Source organism: Pseudophryne corroboree, chromosome 6 (assembly GCF_028390025.1).
Source record: "Pseudophryne corroboree isolate aPseCor3 chromosome 6, aPseCor3.hap2, whole genome shotgun sequence".
NCBI classification, from domain to species: domain Eukaryota; kingdom Metazoa; phylum Chordata; class Amphibia; order Anura; family Myobatrachidae; genus Pseudophryne; species Pseudophryne corroboree.
Window position 1 is genome coordinate 431,413,292 of NC_086449.1, and position 23,657 is coordinate 431,436,948.

General features: G+C 43.4%; 1 protein-coding gene across 3 annotated transcripts in view; it reads left to right on the top strand.

Moving 5' to 3' along the window:
• PRKAR2B (protein kinase cAMP-dependent type II regulatory subunit beta) overlaps positions 1-23,082 on the top strand; it is a 212,989-nt gene extending 189,907 nt beyond the window's left edge. For all 3 annotated transcript variants that reach the window (XM_063927057.1, XM_063927056.1, XM_063927058.1), the window contains exons 11-12: positions 10,919-11,057; positions 19,915-23,082. In XM_063927057.1, the coding sequence (XP_063783127.1) occupies positions 10,919-11,057; positions 19,915-20,048 (273 nt within the window). In that variant the 3' untranslated portion in view covers positions 20,049-23,082. The remainder of the gene's footprint in view (positions 1-10,918; positions 11,058-19,914) is intronic.
• The last annotated feature ends 575 nt before the right edge of the window (positions 23,083-23,657 follow it).

Sequence of the window (23,657 nt, forward strand, 5' to 3'; positions counted from 1 at the left end):
GTAGTATGGTATGCCGGCGGCCGGGCTCTCGGCATACCGGCACTGGAAGCCCGACCGCCGGCATACTGACAGCTTGGCGAACGCAAATGAGCCCCTTGCGGGTACGGTGGCGCGCTACACGCGCCACGCAATTTGTTCTCCCTCCAGCGGGGTCGTGGACCCCCATGAGGGAGAAAATGTCGATATGCTGGCTGTCTGGATTCCGGCGCCGGCATACTGTGCGCCGGGATCCCGACAGCCGGCAACCTGAAGACCACTCCATGCCGTCCCCCCCCAACAGAGCCAGAAGTCAGAAGACTGGTGAGTAGTATTACCGGAGGTCTGCAGAGAGGAATCTCCGGTCATCGTGACGACTTAAGGTACCGCGCAGCGAGCAGGAACGCTGCGCGAACATGTTCTCCATAACACAGTGCACAGCATTGTGAGGGGGGGGGGGTGCCCTGGGCAGCATGAAACCTACTCTCAATGGCAAAAGGTGGCATATGATGCTGTGGCACAGTCCTACACCCCCACCAGTATAAATATCTAGTTCAATAGCTGAGGTAAAAACGTGCCATTGCAGGGGGCGAGGCTTCTTCCTCAGGCAGCTAGCACACTGCTCAGCGCCATTTTCTTCCAGCAGACAACAAGGGAAGAAACGCTGATCCTCCTCTCCACTTCTGAATCAAGTATCAGGGTGCTAAAAGGAGGGGAAAGTGTATATTGTGGTACTATAACCTATTATTGGCAATATATATAGTGCGAAAAGTCTCTGTGTACAAAGTACGCGTCACAGGGATATTTTCTTTAGGCGCTGAGTTGTGGACTGGCAATTCCTTTCTGTGTCCCTCTGACAGATGTTACTGTGGATCTGTCCCCTATAAGCCCCGGAGTGTCTGTGGTGTGATTGTGCACGTGTGTGACATGTCTGAGGCAGGGAGCTCTTCCCCTGAGGGAGCCATTTTAGGGACACAGAGTTGTAATGTGGTGGCGCTGCCGTCTCACCAAGAGCCTGAATGGGTGAAAGAATTACGTGATAGTGTGAATCATATCAGTAAGAGATTGGATAAGTCTGAGTCTCATGCAGAAAACTGGAGAAAATCTGTCGAAGATGTGATTTTTAATAGTTCTGCCTTTTCAACCACAGGGGATGCCTCTGGTTCACATAAAAGGTCATTTGCACAAATAGTACAAACTGATACCGACACGGACTCTGATTCCTGTGTCGACACTAGTGATTCCAGGGGAATAGATCCAAAGTTAGCAAAACACATTCAATACATGATAGTTGCTATAAAGGAGGTGTTAGTAGTTACGGAGCCCCCTCCTTTACCACAGGAGAAGGCTTACTTTTGTAAAGAAAAGAAAATGAATGGAACTTTTGCTCCATCTCATGAGCTGAACAGTCTTTTTGAGGGAGTATGGACAAATCCTGAAAATAAATTTCAGGTTCCCAAAAGAATTCAGGTAGCTTACCCTTACCCTGCAGAGGACAGGAAAAGGTGGGAGTCACCCCCTGTTTTAGACAGTGCCCTGTCAATGTTAACAAAAAAGGTGATAATCCCTGCGCCTGGGACGGCTTCACTTAAGGAGCCGGCAGACCGCAAGTTAGAGACTACGTTGAAATCTATTTATGTGGCCAATGGGACACTACTCAGGCCTACCATTGCCTGTGCCTGGGTGAGTAGTGCTATTGAAAAGTGGTCAGAAAACTTTTCATCAGACATTGACACAATAGATAGAGACGAGATACTCCTAACGTTGGGCCATATCAAAGACGCTGCTGCGTACATGCTAGAAGCCATGAAAGATATTGGTCTCTTGGGATCAAGAGCCGCTACCATGGCAATCTCAGCACGGAGGGCGTTGTGGATTCGCCAATGGAATGCTGACGCAGATTCCAAAAGGAATATGGAGGCTCTCCCATACAAAGGTGAGGCCTTGTTTGGAGATGGGCTGGATGCTTTAGTTTCTGCGGCTACCGCGGGTAAGTCGACATTCTTGCATAATGCTCCTGCGCCAGCGAAAAAGACACATCACTCTCAGATGCAGTCCTTTCGGCCCAATAAATACAAAAAGGGTAAAGGTTCCCCTTCCCCTTTGCGAGTAAAGAAAGGGGAAAAGGAAAAAAAACCACAGCGTCTCCCGGATCACAGAAGCAGAAATCAACCTCTGCTTCTGACAAATTTTCAGCATGACTCTGGGGTTCCCTTGCGGGAGTCCGCTCAGGTGGGGGCACGTCTGAAACTCTTCAGTCAATTCTGGGTTCAATCCGGCCTGGACCCGTGGGTCGTACAAATAGTGTCCCAAGGGTACAAACTGGAGTTTCAAGACATTCCCCCATGCCGATTTTTCAAATCGACCTTACCAGCTTCTATCCCAGACAGGGAAGTGGTAGCAGCAGCAATACAAAAATTGTGTCAGGATCGGGTGGTCTTCTGTATGCCGGCGGACGGGCTCCCGGCGCTCAGTATACCGGCGCCGGGAGCCTGACAGCCGGCATACCGACACTTATTTTCCCTCGTGGGGGTCCACGACCCCATAGAGGGAGAATAAAACAGTGTGGCGCGCGTAGCGCGCCACCGTGCCCGTAGCGTGGCGAGCGCAGCGAGCCCGCAAGGGGCTCATTTGCGCTCGCCACGCTGTCGGTAAGCCGGCGGTCGGGCTCCCGGCGCCGGGATGCTGGTCGCCGGGAGCCCGACCGCCGGCCAGCCGTAGTGAACCCGTCGGGATCAAGTCATTGTCCTGGTTCCCTTGTTACAACAAGGAGAAGGGTTATATTCAAGCCTATTCGTAGTTCCGAAGCTGGGCGGCTCGGTCAGACCGATTCTAAAACCTGAAAACTCTGAATCTCTACCTGCAAAGGTTCAAGTTCAAGATGGAATCTCTGAGGGCAGTGATTTCTAGTCTGGAGGAGGGGGAATTCATGGTGTCAGTGGACATAAAAGATGCCTAACTACATGTTCCCATTTATCCTCCACATCAAGCTTATCTGAGATTCGCATTACAGAATTGTCATTACCAATTTCAGACGATGCCGTTCGGACTCTCCACGGCACAGAGGGTGTTCACCATGGTGATGGCGGAGATGATGGTCCTCTTTCGACAGTAAGGAGTCAATATAATTCCTTACTTGGACGATCTCCTGATAAAAGCGAGGTCCAGGGAAAGGCTGGTGCAGAACATTGCACTCTCCCTGACAGTACTTCAACAACACGGTTGGATCATAAATTTTCCAAAGTCACAGTTAGAACCGACGACAAGATTGTCCTTTCTGGGGATGATACTGGACACAGAAGTACAGAGGGTATTTCTTCCAGTAGACAAGGCTCTGGAAATCCAGAGAATGGTCAAACAAATTCTGAAACCAACAAGAGTGTCGATTCATCAAAGCATTCGAGTGTTGGGGAAGATGGTAGCGGCCTACGAGGCCATACAGTTTGGCCGATTCCATGCCAGAGTATTCCAGTGGGACCTATTGGACAAGTGGTCCGGATCCCATCTACACATGCATTAGAGGATAATCCTGTCATCCAAAGCCAGAATTTCGCTCCTGTGGTGGCTACACAGTTCTCACCTCCTAGAGGGACGCAGGTTCGGGATTCAGGACTGGGTCCTAGTAACCACGGATGCAAGTCTCCGAGGCTGGAGAGCAGTTACACAGGGGGAGAGCTTCCAAGGAAGATGGTCAAGTCAAGAAACTTGTCTTCACATAAACATTCTGGAGTTGAGAGCCACCTACAACGCCTTCTACAAGCAGGGCATCTTCTTCAAGATCAACCCGTACAGATCCAGTCGGACAATGTAACAGCAGTTGCGTACATAAACCGTCAGGGCGGAACGAAAAGCAGAGCAGCAATGGCAGAGGTGTCAAAGATCCTCCTCTGGGCAGAAAGACATGCAAGAGCTCTGTCGGCAATTTTCATTCCGGGAGTGGACAATTGGGAAGCAGACTTCCTCAGCAGACACGATCTCCATCCAGGAGAATGGGGCCTCCACCAAGAAGTCTTCGCAGAGCTGACAGGTCTTTGGGGAGTTCCTCAAGTAGACATGATGGCATCTCGTCTCAACAAGAAGCTTCAGAAATATTGTTCCAGGTCGAGAGACCCTCAAGCAATAGCGGTGGATGCACTAGTGACCCAGTGGGTGTTTCGGTCGGTATATGTCTTCCCTCCACTTCCACTCATACCGAAAGTTCTCAAGATCATAAGAAGAACTGGGGTTCGAGCGATCCTTATTGTCCCAGACTAGCCAAGGAGGGCTTGGTATCCAGATCTTCAGGAGTTGCTCATAGAAGATCCTCGGCCTCTTCGTGAGGACCTGCTGCAGCACGGGCCGTGCGTGTATCAAGACTTACCGCGGCTACGTTTGACGGCATGGCTGTTGAGCACCGGATCCTAGCCCGGAAGGGTATTCCCAAAGAAGTAATTCCCACTCTTATTCAGGCCAGGAAAGGAGTAACGTCTAGACATTACCATCGTATTTGGAGAAAATATGTGTCTTGGTGTGAAACCAAGAAGGCTCCAACGGAAGAGTTTCAGTTAGGATGTTTTCTCCATTTTCTCCAGGCGGGTGTGGATGCGGGCCTACGATTGGGTTCAATCAAGGTCCAGATTTTGTCCTTGTCCGTTTTCTTTCAGAAACAATTTGCCTCCCTTCCAGAAGTTCAGACATTTGTGAAAGGGGTTCTGCACATCCAACCTCCATTTGTGCCTCCTTTGGCACCATCGGATCTTAACGTGGTGTTGCAGTTCCTTCAATCGGATTGGTTTGAACCTCTCCAGGAGATAGAGTTGAAGTTTCTCACTTGGAAAGTGGTCATGCTGTTGGTCTTGGCATCCGCAAGAAGGGTGTCTGAGTTAGGGGCCTTGTCTCACAAGAGCCCTTACTTGATTTTCCATGAAGATAGGGCTGAGTTAAGAACTCATCAGTAATTTCTTCCAAAGGTGGTTTCTTCTTTCCATATATACCAACCTATTGTGGTGCCTTCGCACCTTCAAAGTCTCTGGATGGGGTCAGGGCTTCAAAGTCTCTGGATGTGGTCAGGGCTTTGAGAATTTATGTCGCAAGAACAGCTCGGATACGGAAAACAGTGGCTCTGTTTGTCCTGTATGCTCCCAACAAGATTGGGTGTCCTGCTTCTAAGCAGATTATTGCGCGCTGGATCAGAGGTACGATTCAGCACGCTCATTCCACAGCAGGATTGCCGATACCGAATTCGGTGACTGCCCATTCTACTAGAAAGGTGGGCTCATCCTGGGCGGCTGCCCAGGGGGTCTCGGCATTACAACTTTGCCGAGCAGCTACTTGGTCAGGGACAAACACGTTTGCTAAGTTTTACAAGTCTGACACCTTGGCCGATGAGGACCTACAGTTTGGTCAATTAGTGCTGCAGGGACATCCGCACTCTCCCGCCCGTACTGGAGCTTTGGTATAACCCCATGGTACTGAAGTGGACCCCAGCATCCTCTAGGACATATGAGAAAACAGGATTTTAATACCTACCGGTAAATCGTTTTCTCCTAGTCCGTAGAGGATGCTGGGCAACCAGCCCAGTGCGTACTTTACCTGCAGTTGTTAATTTGTTGAAAATGTTTTCAGCACGGTTGATGTAATGTTCATGCTCGTTGGCATGTGTTTTGTTGAATGCCATGTTGTGTGGCATGGTTGAAGTGTGAGTTGGTATGAATCTCACCATTAACTTAAAAGTAAATCCTTTTCTCGAAATGTCCGTCTCCCTGGACACTGTTCCTATACTGAGGACTGGAGGAGGGGCATAGAGGGAGGAGCCAGTTCACACTCTGAAAAAGTCTTAAAGTGCCCATGGCTCCTGCGGAACAGTCTATACCCCATGGTACTGACGTGAACCCCAGCATCCTCTACGGACTAGGAGAAAAGGATTTAAAATCCTGTTTTTTTCACCATTGTACTTTCATTTTAATGTGAATTGCCTGGTATTCAAGAGCAGACATCAGATTCCATAATATCAATAAGCAATCAGTAAAACAAAAAGAAAATGCAGTGACAATTTAACTGACCGAAAATTACAAAACATGGAGATAGCCTGGAACTGAGCCAAACATCCAATAACTATGAAGATTAAAAGCAAATGGGGGATCCTGTAGGAGGGTGTGTGTCTCATACCACAACATTTTGCCGAAGCAACAGTGGATAGCCTCTTTAGTACTTGTTTTTTTTTAATATATGTAAATAAGTAAAAATAAAATAAAATTCAGAGATATAATAGGTTCTGTGCAAATAAAAAGCTCAAAAAGCAAAAATAATAATAATAATAATAATAATAATAATAATGCAATATATTATATAATAATTTAATAATGTAAGAAACATACTCAAGCCCATGACAGAATAGCTATATAAAATAAGGTTATTTGCATAATGTATTTTCATTGGATTTGTTTTCACATTTAGCATATGTTGTAATCCTTTCCTTGTCTTGAGATCATATTATTTCATTTTGATATGCAGTACAAGTGCATAATAAAATAGCTGTATATAATAAATACTTGACCAAAGGCATTTCTTGATTGTATGATTGAAGTACTAGCATTTGTTGTTCTATAAATAAGCCTGATGCATGTCAGAATACAGTGACTCTTACATTGTTTTATGGAGCTTTGTTGTCACAGTTCTAAGCTAGGTGTGTCTTGAGGAAATATCAGGTAGTAAGATATTTAATAAATCTAAGGGGGAAATACAGGGTTCTGACAGACTAAACTGACCAAACCACATGTTGAGTTATTTCACCTGTCAGAATGGAAAAAAATACTACAAGACAAAAAATGTCTCCTCCCTTGCGTTCTTTTACAACCCACCCCACTCATCATAGGGCTCTGTGATTAGCTGAGCATTGCAGGACATTGCTCCTGATTGGCTGCCTGGCTATTAAGCAGCCAAACAAAGTTTAGATTAATGTATGGGGCATTGGGTCTTTCTTTGGAGCTGACAGTTTGTTATATAGGTTTGTTGTTGTTGTTTTCATTTATTTCTATGGATTATAAAATACCCACTCGATTATGTCAGACCGAGAAATAAATAAAATTAATAGCTACGCATTTATCATGGTGCCAATATTTAATTAATAAGTATAGAACCAATAATTCATGATTTTGAATGGTTAAAACAAGTATTTTGAATGGGGGCAACCATTGCAAGTATTTTGAATGGGGATGGGGGGGGGGGGGGGGCAAGCAGTATTATTAACATCTTGAATAGGGACAGTCATCATCATTTAAGAAAACATTTATTTACAATGGTGTACTGTTTATAGTATGCACTTTTACTCACGTACATGCTGGCACTTGCAGTGCTGCTATAATTTGCACTGTTTCTTGGCTGTTTAACCCTGTTACCCAGTGGCCAGGGGCACCAAGAGGGGCCCAGAGCTAATCAGCATACTGTCTCAGTACAGGGACCTGACCACTTTTCTCTCTGAGAACTGTGCCCTTTGCTGTTTTTTTTTTTTTACTTTTTTTTAGATTTAATACAAGATAGGCAGGGTAGATGGGCCAAAGTGGTTCTTATCTGCCGTGAGATTCTATGATTCTATGTTACTTTTCCCTGTCTGTTTCGGTAGGCAAACCGAAGATTTTACCCTACACAGGTGTCCTAGAATAAGCCACATGTTGTTTAGAGCTGTGCTTCTCAGATCCAGTCTTCAGGACACCACTTCACAGTGCACGTTTTCCATAAGTCTTTGCTGGAGCACAGGTGTATTCATGACACATTTTAAAAGACTGACAGGTGGTTCTAATTATTTCTCTTGTGATTCTGTGATATGTTAAGGTGTGTACACACTGTGCGATTTTTCTTTCGATTTTGACTGTATAGTCAAAATCATAAGAAAATATTGTGCATATCGCACTGTGTGTATAGTCCTTCCAGTGCCGATGCATGGTCCCGCAGGATCGGCATCGCAAGGAAAAATAGACTGTGCAGGCAGCCCAACATTGACTATATTGGTGGGGCCGGGCTCCAGTCACATCGAATAGTCAATGTCGGGCTGTACAGCACATCGCACCGTGTGTTGCCTTTACAAAGATATGTTTCAAAGTAATGAGATATGTTACAAAGTAATGTTTCCTCCTTGGGGAGGAAACATTTCCCTGTTCCTCGCCTGTGAAGTAACAGGGGACATGTCGGGCTGACCAGGCCAATAATGCCGCTTTCAGACATGTGACCCAGGAATTTGCTGGGTCTAGCAAGTCTGCAAATTCCTGTGTCTCAGCACCATGACCATGGTCTGGAGCAGGGGCTGAGTGCTTAGGGGGGGTCATTCTGACCTGATCGCTCGCTGCAGTTCTTCGCAGCGCAGCGATCAGGTCAGAACTGCGCATGCGCCAGCAGTGCGCATGGCTGACAGCCGATGGCAGTCGTTGCCTAGCGATCACCTCTACCTGATTGACAGGCAGAGGCGGTCGCTGGGCGGGAGGGGGCGGCACAGCGGCGTTTGGCAGCTGTTTTGTGGGCGCAGTCCAACCAACGCAGTCGTGGCCAGACCGTGTGGGGGCGGGCCGCAGCTGCTGCGTGACATCACACGCAGCCGCTGCGACCCGGGCAGCGACGAGAATTCCCGGCCAGCACGCCAAAGCTGCGCTGGCCGGGAGCTACTCCTGAAGTGCAAAAGCCGCTTTTGCACTTCTGCGACGCAGCAGGGACTGACATGCAGGGCGGCTTAGCCCCGTGCCGGGCGTCCCCCCGCATGTCTATGTTCCTGATCGTAGCTGAGCTAAATTTAGCACATTTATGATCAAGTCTGAATCACCCCCTTAGTCCCTGGTTGTTTCCTTTCATACTAAGCAACTCCAAAGTTGCTGTGTGTGCGTGTGCAATAACCCGGGATTTTGCTTCTAGTGTGAAAGGGATACCATTGAACACTATGTGCCCACTGCCCAGCATAGAATTCACATGCCATTCAGCATAGAATTCTAATGCCATTCTTACCAGGTCTCCTCACAGAATAACAAGTGAAAAAGTTAGAATCTTTTAAAATGTGTCATCAGTAATGAATACTTCTATGCTCGGACAAGGATATTGGAAAACATGCACTGTTAGTTTGTCCCTAGGACCAGATTTTAGAAACACTTATCATACAGACATTAATTTGGAATAATTTGATAATGGCATGTGAATTCTACTTTCTTAGCTTAGGGGGTCATTCCGAGTTGATCGCTAGCTGCCGTTGTTCGCTGCATAGCCGTCAGTGAAAAAAACGGCTAATCTGTGCATGCGTATGCTCCACAATGCACACGCACGTCGTACGGGTACAAAGTCCATTGTGGTTTTGCACTGGTTCTAGCGATGATTCAAATCGCACAGCCGGCCGCAAGGAGATTGACAGAAAGAGGGCGTTTCTGGGTGGCAACTGACCGTTTTCAGTGTGGAGTGTTTGGAAATACGCAGGCGTGGCAGAAAAAACGCAGGTGTGACTTGTCGTTCGCTGGGCGGGTGTGTGACGTCAAAAGCCGTCCCTCCGTCGTTAGAATCAACGCACACGAAGAGTAACTACAGGGCTGGTCTTGTTTTGCACAAAACGATTTTGCTGGCGCTCTGCTGCACAGGCGTTTGCACTTCTGCAAAGCGAAAATACACTCCCCAGTGGGCGGCGACAATGCGTTTGCATGGCTGCTAAAAACTGCTAGCGAGCGATCAACTCGGAATGACCACCTATGTGTGGATATCAGAAAGGCTCTTTTTATACAAAATAGCATAATAAATTAAAGTTGTTTAATACATACTGTGGTGTTTCTGTTAAAGTCTGTGCCACATCTTAGTACAGGGTGGATGTGTAATACAGCAAGTATTAGTTGAATATATGCAGGTGCTCTCTGTAAACTATTTTCATATGGCCCCAAACAAGGAGTGACACTTTTAAAAGTGTGTATTCTAAGTCCCTATTTTGTGCTGATAACACAATTATGACCAGTATATTAACTGACTGTAAGTGACCACTAATCACTATGTGATAAATGTCCATATTATAATACACATCCATGTTCAGCAGAAATCATAACCCTATAATCGGTGTATAATACATCCCAACTAACTTGTGCTGTCATTAGCTGCATCCCGGGTAAAATTCCGGTGAACTTTTGCAGCCTATTAGAGATTCTTTGAATTTAAGTCAAATCCCATTAACACTAGGAGATAATAAATAGGAGCACATCCATTGACATCCCTTTTGTTGAAGGCAGTAAAACATGGGTATTTTGGTTACCCTGTTGCCCAATGATGTTCCTTTAATAGACTGTTGTGTGAGCACTAGTAAAGGCCTCATCACAATCACAGTGCTTGTAATGGCCATTTGTGTTGAAAGTGCAACAACAATTCTTAAAGATCCAATGACCTTGATAAGTAAAAGCTGTTTCACCTTTGCAGATGACTTGTGTGTATTGTGTTACTTATCCTTAATTCATTACTTTATGAGTCCCGTGAGTAATTTGTGCATTTGTTGTTTACATGTAATATATAGAAAGCTATGACATCATCACTGATGCACTTCATGACCAGTATAAGTTGGTGAGTCCTTGTGCACTGAATACTTGTGACAATTGGTCCAGGCCATAAAGGTCTGCTGCCACCTGTGTAAATGACAGGTGCTCTTTAAGGGGCTTTTTCTGAGTTAGGAGCAACTGTATCTGGAACAAACCATGTGTAGTATAAGGAGTGCAAATACAAATACTGGCTGCTTCCACAAATGCTGGACAGCTTTATTTTAAACTGGAATTTAGAATTGACATTGGACGTACCCCTCCCAAATCAAAATCTAGCTGCACCTTTTACATCTGCCCCAGCTGCAGTGCAATATGGTTTTAGCGAGGTGCAAAGTGACTTGCTTTGCTGCCACCTCAGAATCAGCCCCTAACTGTGTACTCTTAATCTACTTCCAATAAATAAGAATTTCTTCTTATATTCCCAGAGTAAAGCAGACGCTGAAGTGAATAAAGCCGTGGAAATAGCTCGATACTCCAGAGGGCAGTATTTTGGAGAACTTGCCCTGGTGACGAACAAACCCAGAGCTGCTTCTGCATTTGCTGTCGGCAGTGTAAAATGTTTAGGTAAACTGTATGACTTTACTCATGAAATTTTTAGGGTTTATATTGGTATTTATAATATTTATATTGGTGATGTGACTGTGTGATGCAAGTTTATTTGCTGAAATTCTGTTGTACATGAATAACTAAGATAAATCAAGTCAAAGCAGTGTTGGACTTCCCTATTGGAGTCGTTACCTCACACATTCTGTGGCTGACGCAGAGCTCGTGTGTATCTTGTGTTTTTTCTTACTACCTGTGCACAGGAAATAAGCGCATGTAACTACAGGCGATGCAGAGCGTTGCCATTTCACACTACGCATTTACAGAAAATGTTCTTATGCAACTACAGACGATGCAGACTGTACGCATTTCACACTACGCGTGCACAGGAAAAAAGCGTATGTGACTACATTTTATTCACACTTGCAACTCAAGGGGCTGCAATAGGGTGTTCAGTTAAGGCATTTCAACGGAACTGCAGACCGTGCTGAGTTGGCTGGAAGCATACACGTGTTCAGACATAAAAAGTGGTTACTTCATGGATCATGTGAATGGAAACATATTTTTGAATACTGTACAATGTTTCCTCTATATGGCCAGTGTAAAACACAGACCAAAACTTTATTTCCACAGGGAAAACATCGGGGTGTAGAGTAGGATCTTGATCCAGAGGCACCATCAGGCAAAGCTTTGACTGTCCCAGGATGCATTGGGGCCTCCTCGATAACCCCGCCTCCAGACACTGAGATCTCAGTTTCGAGTGGTGCCTGCAGGCAGCAGGTCACCTAACAGGTGGTCTGCACTGGGCAGCCCTGAAAAAAACTAAAGAAGACTTCAAGGGCCGCAGCACTGTTATGTCAGGGAGACATTCAGTGCTGCGTCTCCGTCACCTCCCAAGCGGTGTCACATACTCTTGCGGCTTAGTTCCCGGGTACTTGCGGCGGAGGTGCTCCGGCTTAGGCACACGGTCGCAGATGCTCTCCTGGCTTGGGGAAGGGAAGAGGTAAGAGGGTCCCCCAGGTGGGACCTGCCACTAAATTGCGTTCCTGATCACAGTCTAGGGAGATGCACTGCGACACTGGCGTAGACACTGTCACTGAGCAGGGACCCCACTATATCCACCTGGGCATAGGAGTATAGGTCGGGTGTACTAGCGTCCCTATTGGTAAGGCTCCATAGTACCAGCGGAAAGGCCCAGCATAGGGGAGCCGGCGCTTGACCTGTAGCCCCTCCCCCGGCCCAGGGCGCCATCTCCTCGCAGATTTCCCGCCCTGGAGCTGCCTCACACTCTCTAGTGTTCGGTCTAGGCAGGGCGCTGGAGTTCGGGGGCACATCAGCGCGCGAGTGGCAAAGACGCTCGCGTGCCCGAAACGGGGGTGCGGCCATGCAAATTAGGGGGCGTGGCCACGTCCACAACATTTTAGTGGGTGGTGCGGCCTACAGACGCTGCTATAGAGGGCGTCTGTGGCCGTTGACGTCACTGTTGGGGGCGTGCCCAGCACTCTCCCAATGCGTGAATGGATGCCGCGCACATGTGTTGAATGCCCTGCAAGAGTCTCCATTTGAACATCTTGAATTGGTGGTCCTTAAATGGCTCACAGCCAAGGTCCTGTTCTTGCTGGCCATTGCCTCTGCAAGACGGGTGTCGGACTTAGAAGCTTTGTCCTGTCGTCCACCCTTTGTCATATTCCACCGGGACCGGGCGGTTCTACGAACTTGTCCCGGTTATTTGCCTAAAGTGGTGTAATCTTTTCACCTTAACCAAGAGATTGTGGTTCCGTCCTTTGTCTCTTCGGATTTGTCTCCCAAAGATTGTTCTTTGGATGTGGTTAGGGCTCTCCATGTCTATGTGGAGAGGACTGCCTCCATCAGGAGGTCAGATTCCCTTTTTGTATTGTTTGGTTTTCACAAACGTGGCTGGCCTGCAAATAAGCAAACCTTGGTCAGATAGATTAGAATGGTGATTGCACAAGCCTATGCGCAGGCTGGACTCCAGGTCCTGCTGCAGTTAAAGCCCATTCTACTCTGTCTGTTGGACCTTCTTGGGCTGCCGGCCGTGGCGCATCCCCAGAACAATTGTGCAAGGCGGCTACGTGGTCCTCAGTGAACACGTTCTTTAGGTTCTATGCCTTTGATAGTTCTGCCTCCCAGGATGCTTCCTTTGGACGCCGGGTTCTCTTGCCCGCTAGGGCGCGTCCCCTCCCTTGAGGAACTGCTTTAGGACATCCCCAATGTTTTCCCTGTGGAACACAGTGTACCACGATGCAGAAAAGGAGAGTTATGGTAGGCTTACCATGGTTAACGCTCTTTCTTCGAGGTACATTGGGTTCCACAGGGCGCCCACCCTGACGCACCTAGCTTTTTTGGGTTGTATGGCATTAGCCGCTGGTACCCTCTCCTGTCGTGAGATTGTGTTTCTATGTGACTAACATCTGCCTTCTCTTTTACCTGCTCCTGCATTGGACTGGTTAACGAAACTGAGCTCTCAGTGCCTGGAGGCGGGGTTATAGAGGAGGCCCCAATGCATCCTGGGACAGTCAAAGCTTTGCCTGATGGTGCTTCTGGATCAAGATCCCGCTCTACACCCTGATGTTTTCCCTGTGGAACTGTTAAAGTGTGTACCTTTTGTCTGAGGTTGTTTGTACTCCTCCCCCTCCCTCTGGGGGTCTGATAGTCACACAAATACAAAATAACCTTTATACCAGTATTAATTGTTATAAGTAATTATTGGGAAATGATACAATACTTTCTTCCATTCCATATTCCTTACATGTGATACTACTTCATCTATGACCTTCTGACTAATATTCACTAGCCTTACCATGCAGTCTTATAATATAGATTTGTCTTATACCACAACAGCCCACAGACAGAAGGTCCCAGCTGAAATGCATTATGCGTCTCAGCTAGAGTCCCATGTGAGCTACACACGCGAACTCTCTACTATTGCCTAGGCCAAAACCGCCCAAATATTACTCCTTGACAAAATCCGTCAAGTAACCTCGTTATATCGCTATATTGCATTATACATATGATTTAAACATTTAAATCCTTCTTACCCTCAGTTGTAATGAACCAAAGACCATATAAAGTATAACATCTTTTACTCCATAAACAGTAACTGCAATGTTATAGATGACTTACATGTGGACAGTTACAAATAATGCAATATAGATTACCAGGTCAGATACACAATACAGTTTAACAACTCAGAAGTGAATTCCTAATTTGATCCCAGTAATGTATTACCCCATTCTGTTGCTAAATAAACTTGCAGGTTCTAGTTATTCCTTGCTCGTATATGTTCTTGGTGTACGTGAAGATATATATATATATATATATGTATGTGTGTGTGAATGCATGAATGCAAGAAAGCTGTGCTAGTGTTATCAGATTGTGCTCTTCCCTGTGTACGTGTGTATAAGGATGTGAGTAGATGGCTGTTCCAGAAAGCATGGTGAGAAACGTGTGTGTGTGTGTGTGTGTGTGTGTGTGTGTGTGTGTGTGTGTGTGTGTGTGTGTGTCTGTGTGTCTGTAGCATGTATTGTTAGGGGATGATAACGTGTGTGTGTTTGTTGCATTTATTGTTAGGGGATAAATGTTTAACACGCACTCGGCTAATCAGTGGACTAACTGGTAAATGCTGTATAATCATCTACCTGAAAAACATCTAGTGTGTGTGTGTGTGTGTGTGTGTGTGTGTGTGTGTGTGTGTGTGTGTGTGTATGTGTGTGTGTGTATATACATATTTGTGTGTATGTTAAAAAGTTATCAGTATGTGTATAGAGATAGAGAGATGAAAGCAGACAAATGAAGAAAGCAGTGTCCATTGTATAGGCCAGCCCAAGTGCAGGCATAACACAAACAGGCATAGTAAAGATATCAAAGTCCAAAGTGTTGTGAGGACTAGCCTCAAAGAAAATTCCTTTTTTGGAGCACTCTTTTGAAATAGTAAATAATATGAATTGTAGAGAATTAGTGATTTGATATTAAAACTTAACTTTTATTTCTTACCAATCTAAGATAAAGAGGAGAATATTCACACACATTCTATTTCTCCCAATGTCATATCCAAAATGAATAAATAATTTTTTAATGAAACATTGCGTTAATACTGATGTACAATCTCGGCATGTGAAATCATTGCGTTAGTACTAATGTACACTCTCAACATGTAATTATTGTATCACTAGGACCAATTGTCCTGTTTCAGACACACTCTTGCATAAGAGCCATCAATTCCACTGGCTCAACAATATTCCCAAACATACATTATATATGACTGAGACTGAAAAACCACATCACCACATTGTTGCACATAGAACGTATTCATAATACTGTGATTTCAAATATGGTATCCAATCACAATTTAACCCTTTAGATCACACACGGGTCACCAATTCCACTGGCACTACAGTATTCTTAGCAATATATTCAGTATAGTTGAGCCTTATTGAAAATTTCACAGACTGTTTTGTATTAGATATTTTACTAAAGTTACCGGCAGATGGACTCTATATTGATTAATAAATCAAATTTATAAAACCGATACAAGCCTGTAAATATTTCCTCAATGAGAATTAGCAGCAGAATACACTCGATCCCACAAGTTTGCAATAACACTTCACCTTTTGGTCTATAATGTATATCCTATATCATATAACACTTGAAACATGTCAACGACCCTTTAAATTTAACATTGAGCTCACAATTGTTTTATGCCTTATCTAATTATAATAAGGCATCGCAACTCATAAAGTACCACATATAGGGTCGTATGTCTGGACTGTGTCACATACAGTATACGGTGAGGGACAAAATGTCTCCTTGTATTCACCGTTATACTGATATGATCAATCTATGAATTCTTAGATGAATTGAGGCCATGGGTGCACCCCTTTTAGACAATTTGTTTTGAGGCCTCAAACTTGAATTCAACTGTATATGTTGGATCAATTTTCCTTGTGTATAAGGTGAAGGAAAGGAGAACAGCAAGTACAATCCAATATGCAGCTATCCCCATCTGCTGCCCAACCTCATCAAAAAAAATGAGCGGAGGAAGAGTGAGAGTAGGGGTACTGATAGATTGGTGGAAAAATAGCAACAATATCTCCTAATGTCTCCGTCTCTGGTGTTAGAGCAGACCTGTTGCTTTAAGCATTGCAGGACTTGCAATACGCCACGGAGACCAGTGAGATATCTGTGAAATACCACAGAGGAAAGAGGATAGAAGAGGGCGTATATATATGATCTTTATACCCTTCAGAGTGATTGGATGCTCAATAACGTTGAAGTTGTCTGTACTGTGTGGATATAATCCGTATTTTATAATTCCTCCATGGCTATTTAAAGAGGAAGGATGTGTTTTTCATGCAAAATATAGTCAGAGGATTATGGGGCCAGATATATATCTCACACAGCTCCCTGCAGCTGTGCCGTTGCTGTTTATAATCAATTAGTTATTCACATTGTGTCTTCTTCTGAATTCAGATTGCTGACAAATATTTGAAAAGATAATAGTTCAAAAAGGTTTCACGAAAGTTCCAGAAAAAAAGGGGGGTTATACCGACACCATATCTGTAACTTTCTGTACCTAAGGAATTTTTCAGTGAGATAGGAAACAGTCACTGCATAAGTGATTAAGGGGTTTTGTGTGCTAGGCTGCACTCTGCAACATAATTGGGATTTTTGATTCCTCAGCAGAATGAAAGCTTACCTGAACATATTCAGGTCTTTTACACTTCAGGCTGGTGATCAAGCACGATTGTGAAACGTACGTACAGCTGGGACGTGGTGTTCCACAGTCACAGCTCCTCACTGCAGGAGGACGCTGTGCAAAACGGCATGTGAAAACTACCAAATTGGATCCGGCAAAACAGCCATGAAAGCAAGCGGCATCTTGAAAATCCAATTCAGACGCATCGACATAGGACAGTAGAACACACTGTCAATAAGGAGCCAGTAAGACAGTCACTGCAGGGGGCAGTGGTAACCGCATTCAGGAACGGACTGAAGGGAGAAGGTATACGGCATCAGAGACTCTCCAGCTATATGCGGGGGCAGTGGTAACCGCATTCAGGAACGGACTGAAGGGAGAAGGTATACGGCATCAGAGACTCTCCAGCCACATGCGGTAAATATTCAAAAACATTGCCGTTACAAAAAGAAAAAGACATCAATAGCCTTTTTCTCAGTCAAACAGTTAATTGCGGTATTAAACTGAAGTGTAAAAGACCTGAATATGTTCAGGTAAGCTTTCATTCTGCTGAGGAATCAAAAATCCCAATTATGTTGCAGAGTGCAGCCTAGCACACAAAACCCCTTAATCACTTATGCAGTGACTGTTTCCTATCTCACTGAAAAATTCCTTAGGTACAGAAAGTTACAGATATGGTGTCGGTATAACCCCCCTTTTTTTCTGGAACTTTCGTGAAACCTTTTTGAACTATTATCTTTTCAAATATTTGTCAGCAATCTGAATTCAGAAGAAGACACAATGTGAATAACTAATTGATTATAAACAGCAACGGCACAGCTGCAGGGAGCTGTGTGAGATATATATCTGGCCCCATAATCCTCTGACTATATTTTGCATGAAAAACACATCCTTCCTCTTTAAATAGCCATGGAGGAATTATAAAATACGGATTATATCCACACAGTACAGACAACTTCAACGTTATTGAGCATCCAATCACTCTGAAGGGTATAAAGATCATATATATACGCCCTCTTCTATCCTCTTTCCTCTGTGGTATTTCACAGATATCTCACTGGTCTCCGTGGCGTATTGCAAGTCCTGCAATGCTTAAAGCAACAGGTCTGCTCTAACACCAGAGACGGAGACATTAGGAGATATTGTTGCTATTTTTCCACCAATCTATCAGTACCCCTACTCTCACTCTTCCTCCGCTCATTTTTTTTGATGAGGTTGGGCAGCAGATGGGGATATCTGCATATTGGATTGTACTTGCTGTTCTCCTTTCCTTCACCTTATACACAAGGAAAATTGATCCAACATATACAGTTGAATTCAAGTTTGAGGCCTCAAAACAAATTGTCTAAAAGGGGTGCACCCATGGCCTCAATTCATCTAAGAATTCATAGATTGATCATATCAGTATAACGGTGAATACAAGGAGACATTTTGTCCCTCACCGTATACTGTATGTGACACAGTCCAGACATACGACCCTATATGTGGTACTTTATGAGTTGCGATGCCTTATTATAATTAGATAAGGCATAAAACAATTGTGAGCTCAATGTTAAATTTAAAGGGTCGTTGACATGTTTCAAGTGTTATATGATATAGGATATACATTATAGACCAAAAGGTGAAGTGTTATTGCAAACTTGTGGGATCGAGTGTATTCTGCTGCTAATTCTCATTGAGGAAATATTTACAGGCTTGTATCGGTTTTATAAATTTGATTTATTAATCAATATAGAGTCCATCTGCCGGTAACTTTAGTAAAATATCTAATACAAAACAGTCTGTGAAATTTTCAATAAGGCTCAACTATACTGAATATATTGCTAAGAATACTGTAGTGCCAGTGGAATTGGTGACCCGTGTGTGATCTAAAGGGTTAAATTGTGATTGGATACCATATTTGAAATCACAGTATTATGAATACGTTCTATGTGCAACAATGTGGTGATGTGGTTTTTCAGTCTCAGTCATATATAATGTATGTTTGGGAATATTGTTGAGCCAGTGGAATTGATGGCTCTTATGCAAGAGTGTGTCTGAAACAGGACAATTGGTCCTAGTGATACAATAATTACATGTTGAGAGTGTACATTAGTACTAACGCAATGATTTCACATGCCGAGATTGTACATCAGTATTAACGCAATGTTTCATTAAAAAATTATTTATTCATTTTGGATATGACATTGGGAGAAATAGAATGTGTGTGAATATTCTCCTCTTTATCTTAGATTGGTAAGAAATAAAAGTTAAGTTTTAATATCAAATCACTAATTCTCTACAATTCATATTATTTACTATTTCAAAAGAGTGCTCCAAAAAAGGAATTTTCTTTGAGGCTAGTCCTCACAACACTTTGGATCATGAATTTTTTCATAATTCCAGGAGCACCTCCAGCCTGTTTATGATGTAGATATGATTATCTTCAATATTAATTGTAGCTGGTTCTTAATATACAAAAACGTTCAATAGATGTTATTATCCAGTGCAGGATAACCCTTTCAGCTTTCTAAGATATCAAAGTCAAAAGGAGAGGTGATTTAAAGTGAAGGTAAATAAAGGTAGAGTGTGTTCTAGTATAGTCAGAAGTATGGTTACCTTCCAAAGAAATGTTTTGTTGAGTGGATTTCCAGAAGCCAAGTCAGTGTTGTGTCCTGTATTGTAGTGTCAGGAAAAGAGAGCTTGTTTTTGGGCGAGGGGGCTTTATATAACCTTTCCCAGCATGCACTTCACCAACCTACCCCCACAGCTGCACATGGCTTGGAAGTGGGACATAAGGTCCATAGCTGGCTAGGTGTCATTTCCTGTTCTTTGTATTACTGTAGCTCATGTTACGATCACTACAGTATATTTCTTTTGTTCTATATACAGCTGATTTATTCCCAGTGTATTTCTTAATGTGCGCAAGCACAGTCTTGCGCATGCGCACATTATCAGTGGCGCTGAGCAGACGCAAATATCGATGCTCCTTCACAGGAACCCAGTATACCTCGCAGAAAGAGAGTTAACCATAGTAAGTCTACCATAACTCTCCTTTTATCTTAAGGGTGACCTTATGAAAGGGATGACCTACATACCCAGAAAAATAAATCTTATGTTATAAAGTGAAACTAAGTCAGTATTATCTGAGAATCAGCCATTTTATGTTCTGCTTTCTCATAGTCATGGACGTGCAAGCTTTTGAAAGGCTCTTGGGACCATGTATGGAGATTATGAAAAGAAACATTGCAAACTATGAAGAACAGCTGGTTGCACTATTTGGAACAAACATGGACATTACTGACCCAAGTTCCTGAAGTGAAAATGCTGGCAAGGAAGAGCCAAAAAGAAGAAAATAGCACAGTTGTGGTCAGTCCACAAAGAAAGTGTCTGTATTTGTAGATGCCAAGCATATTCTGCAGTATATTTGTTTTTTACATTAGCCCCTTTAGTGGCACAAGAGCTTGCAATTCATAACAGCTTTGCAATAGCTTGCGATCACGCTAAAGGTTGTAATTTTATTTATTTTTGATTTTTTTTTACGTTTTTTTTTATATATATTACTTCAGGTATACTGGTAAAGAACATTGTGATTTTATAGATGACAAACTTCATCTAAAATACTTCCTGAGCATTTAGGTTCTAAAAATTCAGTATTCTGTTTTAGAGGGATTAGCATCTCCTCCATACTGTCATTGCTCAGCTAATGGAGCAAATGCATCTGCTACTGTTAGGATACTATATGTAATGGCTTCCCCCAAACACAGAACACTGCTGTTATATTCATGAGATAGACTTAGCATGGTTTGTTCCTGCACTACCACTTAGAGAAAGTAAATACACAAAAATGAGCCAGTTAGCATGCCACGTTATTCTGTAGACCACGTGTTCCTTATGTGTTTCTATACTTTGTTTCTGCAATAATTTGCTTTATTTCACATAATTTATTTTTAAGTCTGGTACAACCAGTTGAGAACAATATTGATGGACCCATGAAGGTAGTCAGTTCACCTAAACGGTAGGATGCAGTACTTGAGTAATTAGCACCAGGTGTGCTGAGTATTTGGCAGAGGCTCAGTGATGTCCTGATTTCTAGCAAAAAGAATAGTCCACAGACTGGTGCCTCTGCTGCATAGGTGACAGATCCACTTTGACATATTGTAGGGTCTAAGCAACTACTATTTTCAATCCACCGTAGTAAGCAAGGCATGTCCTTTTTATTCTAACAGTAAAGCATTTTGAAGCTAACACCTTATACAAATTTAACACTTTGCATTGCAGCATAGCATCTGCCAAGGGCTAGAATTGTATTATCTGGAACATAAAATGGTAAGTCAAGTCTGGTTAGTAATCTTTCCAAAACATATGTGCTGCTCCTTGCTGCACCCAAAGAGTTACACAACAAGCAACCTGGGTTTATTTGTATATAAATAGTAGTGTTTTGGTTTATAACACTACTGTCTACCACTGACAAGTAAAATAGCTGTATCCCTGTGATTATTTGACAAAATCCTGAACACGTTAGTATGGGCAGCAGACTTTGTATTGTAATGAGGTATAAGAGAAGACTAGCCATGGATTGGTGCGTTGCAGTTTTACGGACCAGTTTCCACACTTACCTTTTCTGTCCGTCCATATGTAATATATAAAGAGGCTTCCTTTATACCTTTATAACATTGCTACATTACCTGATTTGAAGCTTTCTACAGTAAAACGAATAACAAAATGGAGTATTACATAATCTAGATTTGTTTTTCTGTAGATAATATCTCACTTCTCTGAGAGAAGTTATTGTATTATCCATTCATTTAACAGGTCTAAGCACAGAATGGCAGTATAATTACCAAGGATCTCATAGAATACATCCGATTATAAGCAGTTTCACGAGTATAACTAACACCTTGTGTGCAATGTAATTAGTGTGACCATGCCATGGAGTAGAAATGTATTCCTTACAACTGTGTGACTGTGAAAATGCAATCAAATAGCCAGTGGTATAAATCCACAATCTTCTCACATAATGGGTGATTATTTCAGAAGACATGAAAGATCAGCATGTGAGTCTGGTTCTTCCCTTCTTTCCTGTCGCTCTTCCCATTTGAGAAATGACCTCATTTTGTCTTCACAGTGTTCGAGTATTACTGTATAACAACTGCTTTCTACCCTAATTGTTGAATTGAATGTGCTCTATTCACGCTAATTACATACTTTCTGTCAGGAATTTGTTAAACCACATCTCCCAAAGTGGGGTATAGCTGCATGTGAATATTTGGGACTGAAACAAGGCTGATCTATATGGTTACCATCCATTGATGTCCTATGCAGATTGTGTTCTAACCACTGAAGCAGAATTTTAGGCACATATTAAGGGTCATTTTACAAATGCTGTTTTGTGAAATAATGGGGCTTATTCAGACCTGATCGCTAGGCTACTAAAATTGTAGTCCTGCGATCAGATAGTCGCCTCCCAAGGGGAGTGTATATTCGCCATGCAAGTGTGCAATCGCATGTGTACGCCGAGCAGCTAAAAACACCCTCCGTCAGCGGACAGCTGCAAATCCGTTCACACTTCACTCACCAGTGAATGATTTGCCCTGTGTGTGCAGTTTCTGCGCAGCCCAGGACTTACTCCTACAGGACGGTCAGAACGGGCTGATCAGGGCACACCCTCCCTGAAAACACTTGGGAATGCCTGCGTTTTCCCTGACACTCCCAGAAAACAGTCAGTTACCACCCACAAACGGCTTCCTCCTGTCAATCAGCATACGATTGGCTGTGCGATTAGAATTTTCGCACAAGCCTGTCGCTGACCGGCGATGACTGTTGTTTGCCGACACGCGCGCGCATTGCGGTGCATACGCATGCGCAGTTATTACCTGATCACCCGCACAGCAACTATCAGGTCTGAATCACCCCCAATGATCCTACCTCTGCACAGATGCTCCAGAGTACGCAGCCTATTGGCTCAAGGCTGAGCTTGATTCAGTGATGCGATTTATTGACTCTAATAGTAGGATTGAGATGTTCTTTGCTGAATGCAGGTGGGGTAGATGTCTCATATTGTGCACACATTCAAAAATGTATATATTGTGCTATAGGCCCATATATTGAGACTGGATTCAAGATGTTGTTAGATCCTGGTTAAGTGGGTGGCTGCATAGCTCCCCTTGATTTTAACATGTCCTCTAAGTTGACTGCAATGGGGAGTCTGCCATTACTTTCAATGTCTTTTGTAGCAACCTGGAGCAATTTATACAGGAAGGCTTATTTTTATGCGCAAAAATACCTCTGTAATACAAACATTCAAATGTACAAATGTGACACCTGAAATAAAGACAGTCCCAATGTTTACTTACGCTCATGATTTTTTTAATGATAGTAAATACAAATTGGAATGGATAACGTTTAATTTAACTGCTGTTCCAAAAGTGATACAGTATTCATAATCCATTTTTACTTTTTTGCTATGTGCATTTCCATCTGTGCCCACAAAACTGTTGCACAACGCATTTCATTGGAACATTCATCAAATGTACTGTGCATCTGCATATTTTCTGGTTAGTAAATAACCATCAGTTATGCTTGAGAAGCTGTTATCCTTGCAGAAACATTACTATAGAAACAACATTTTTACTTTAATGAGAAATAGTTATAGCATTGTTTATTCTTCATGTCTATAGGACATGCAGTATTGTGAGTACATACGGAGCTTTAGAACCATTTCAAGCATGCAGACACAATAGGAATGGGGATCCTGTTCACTGCTAACAATTGAAGGGAAGTGGATATAAACTTAAAGTTAAGGATAACATGCAGGGAGATGTATCAAACCTTGGTTGGGGGAGAGCACCAGGGAAATATTATTACTTACCACAACAAGAAAAATACTTAGGGAAAATATAAGGAGAACTGGAGGAGATGGAGAC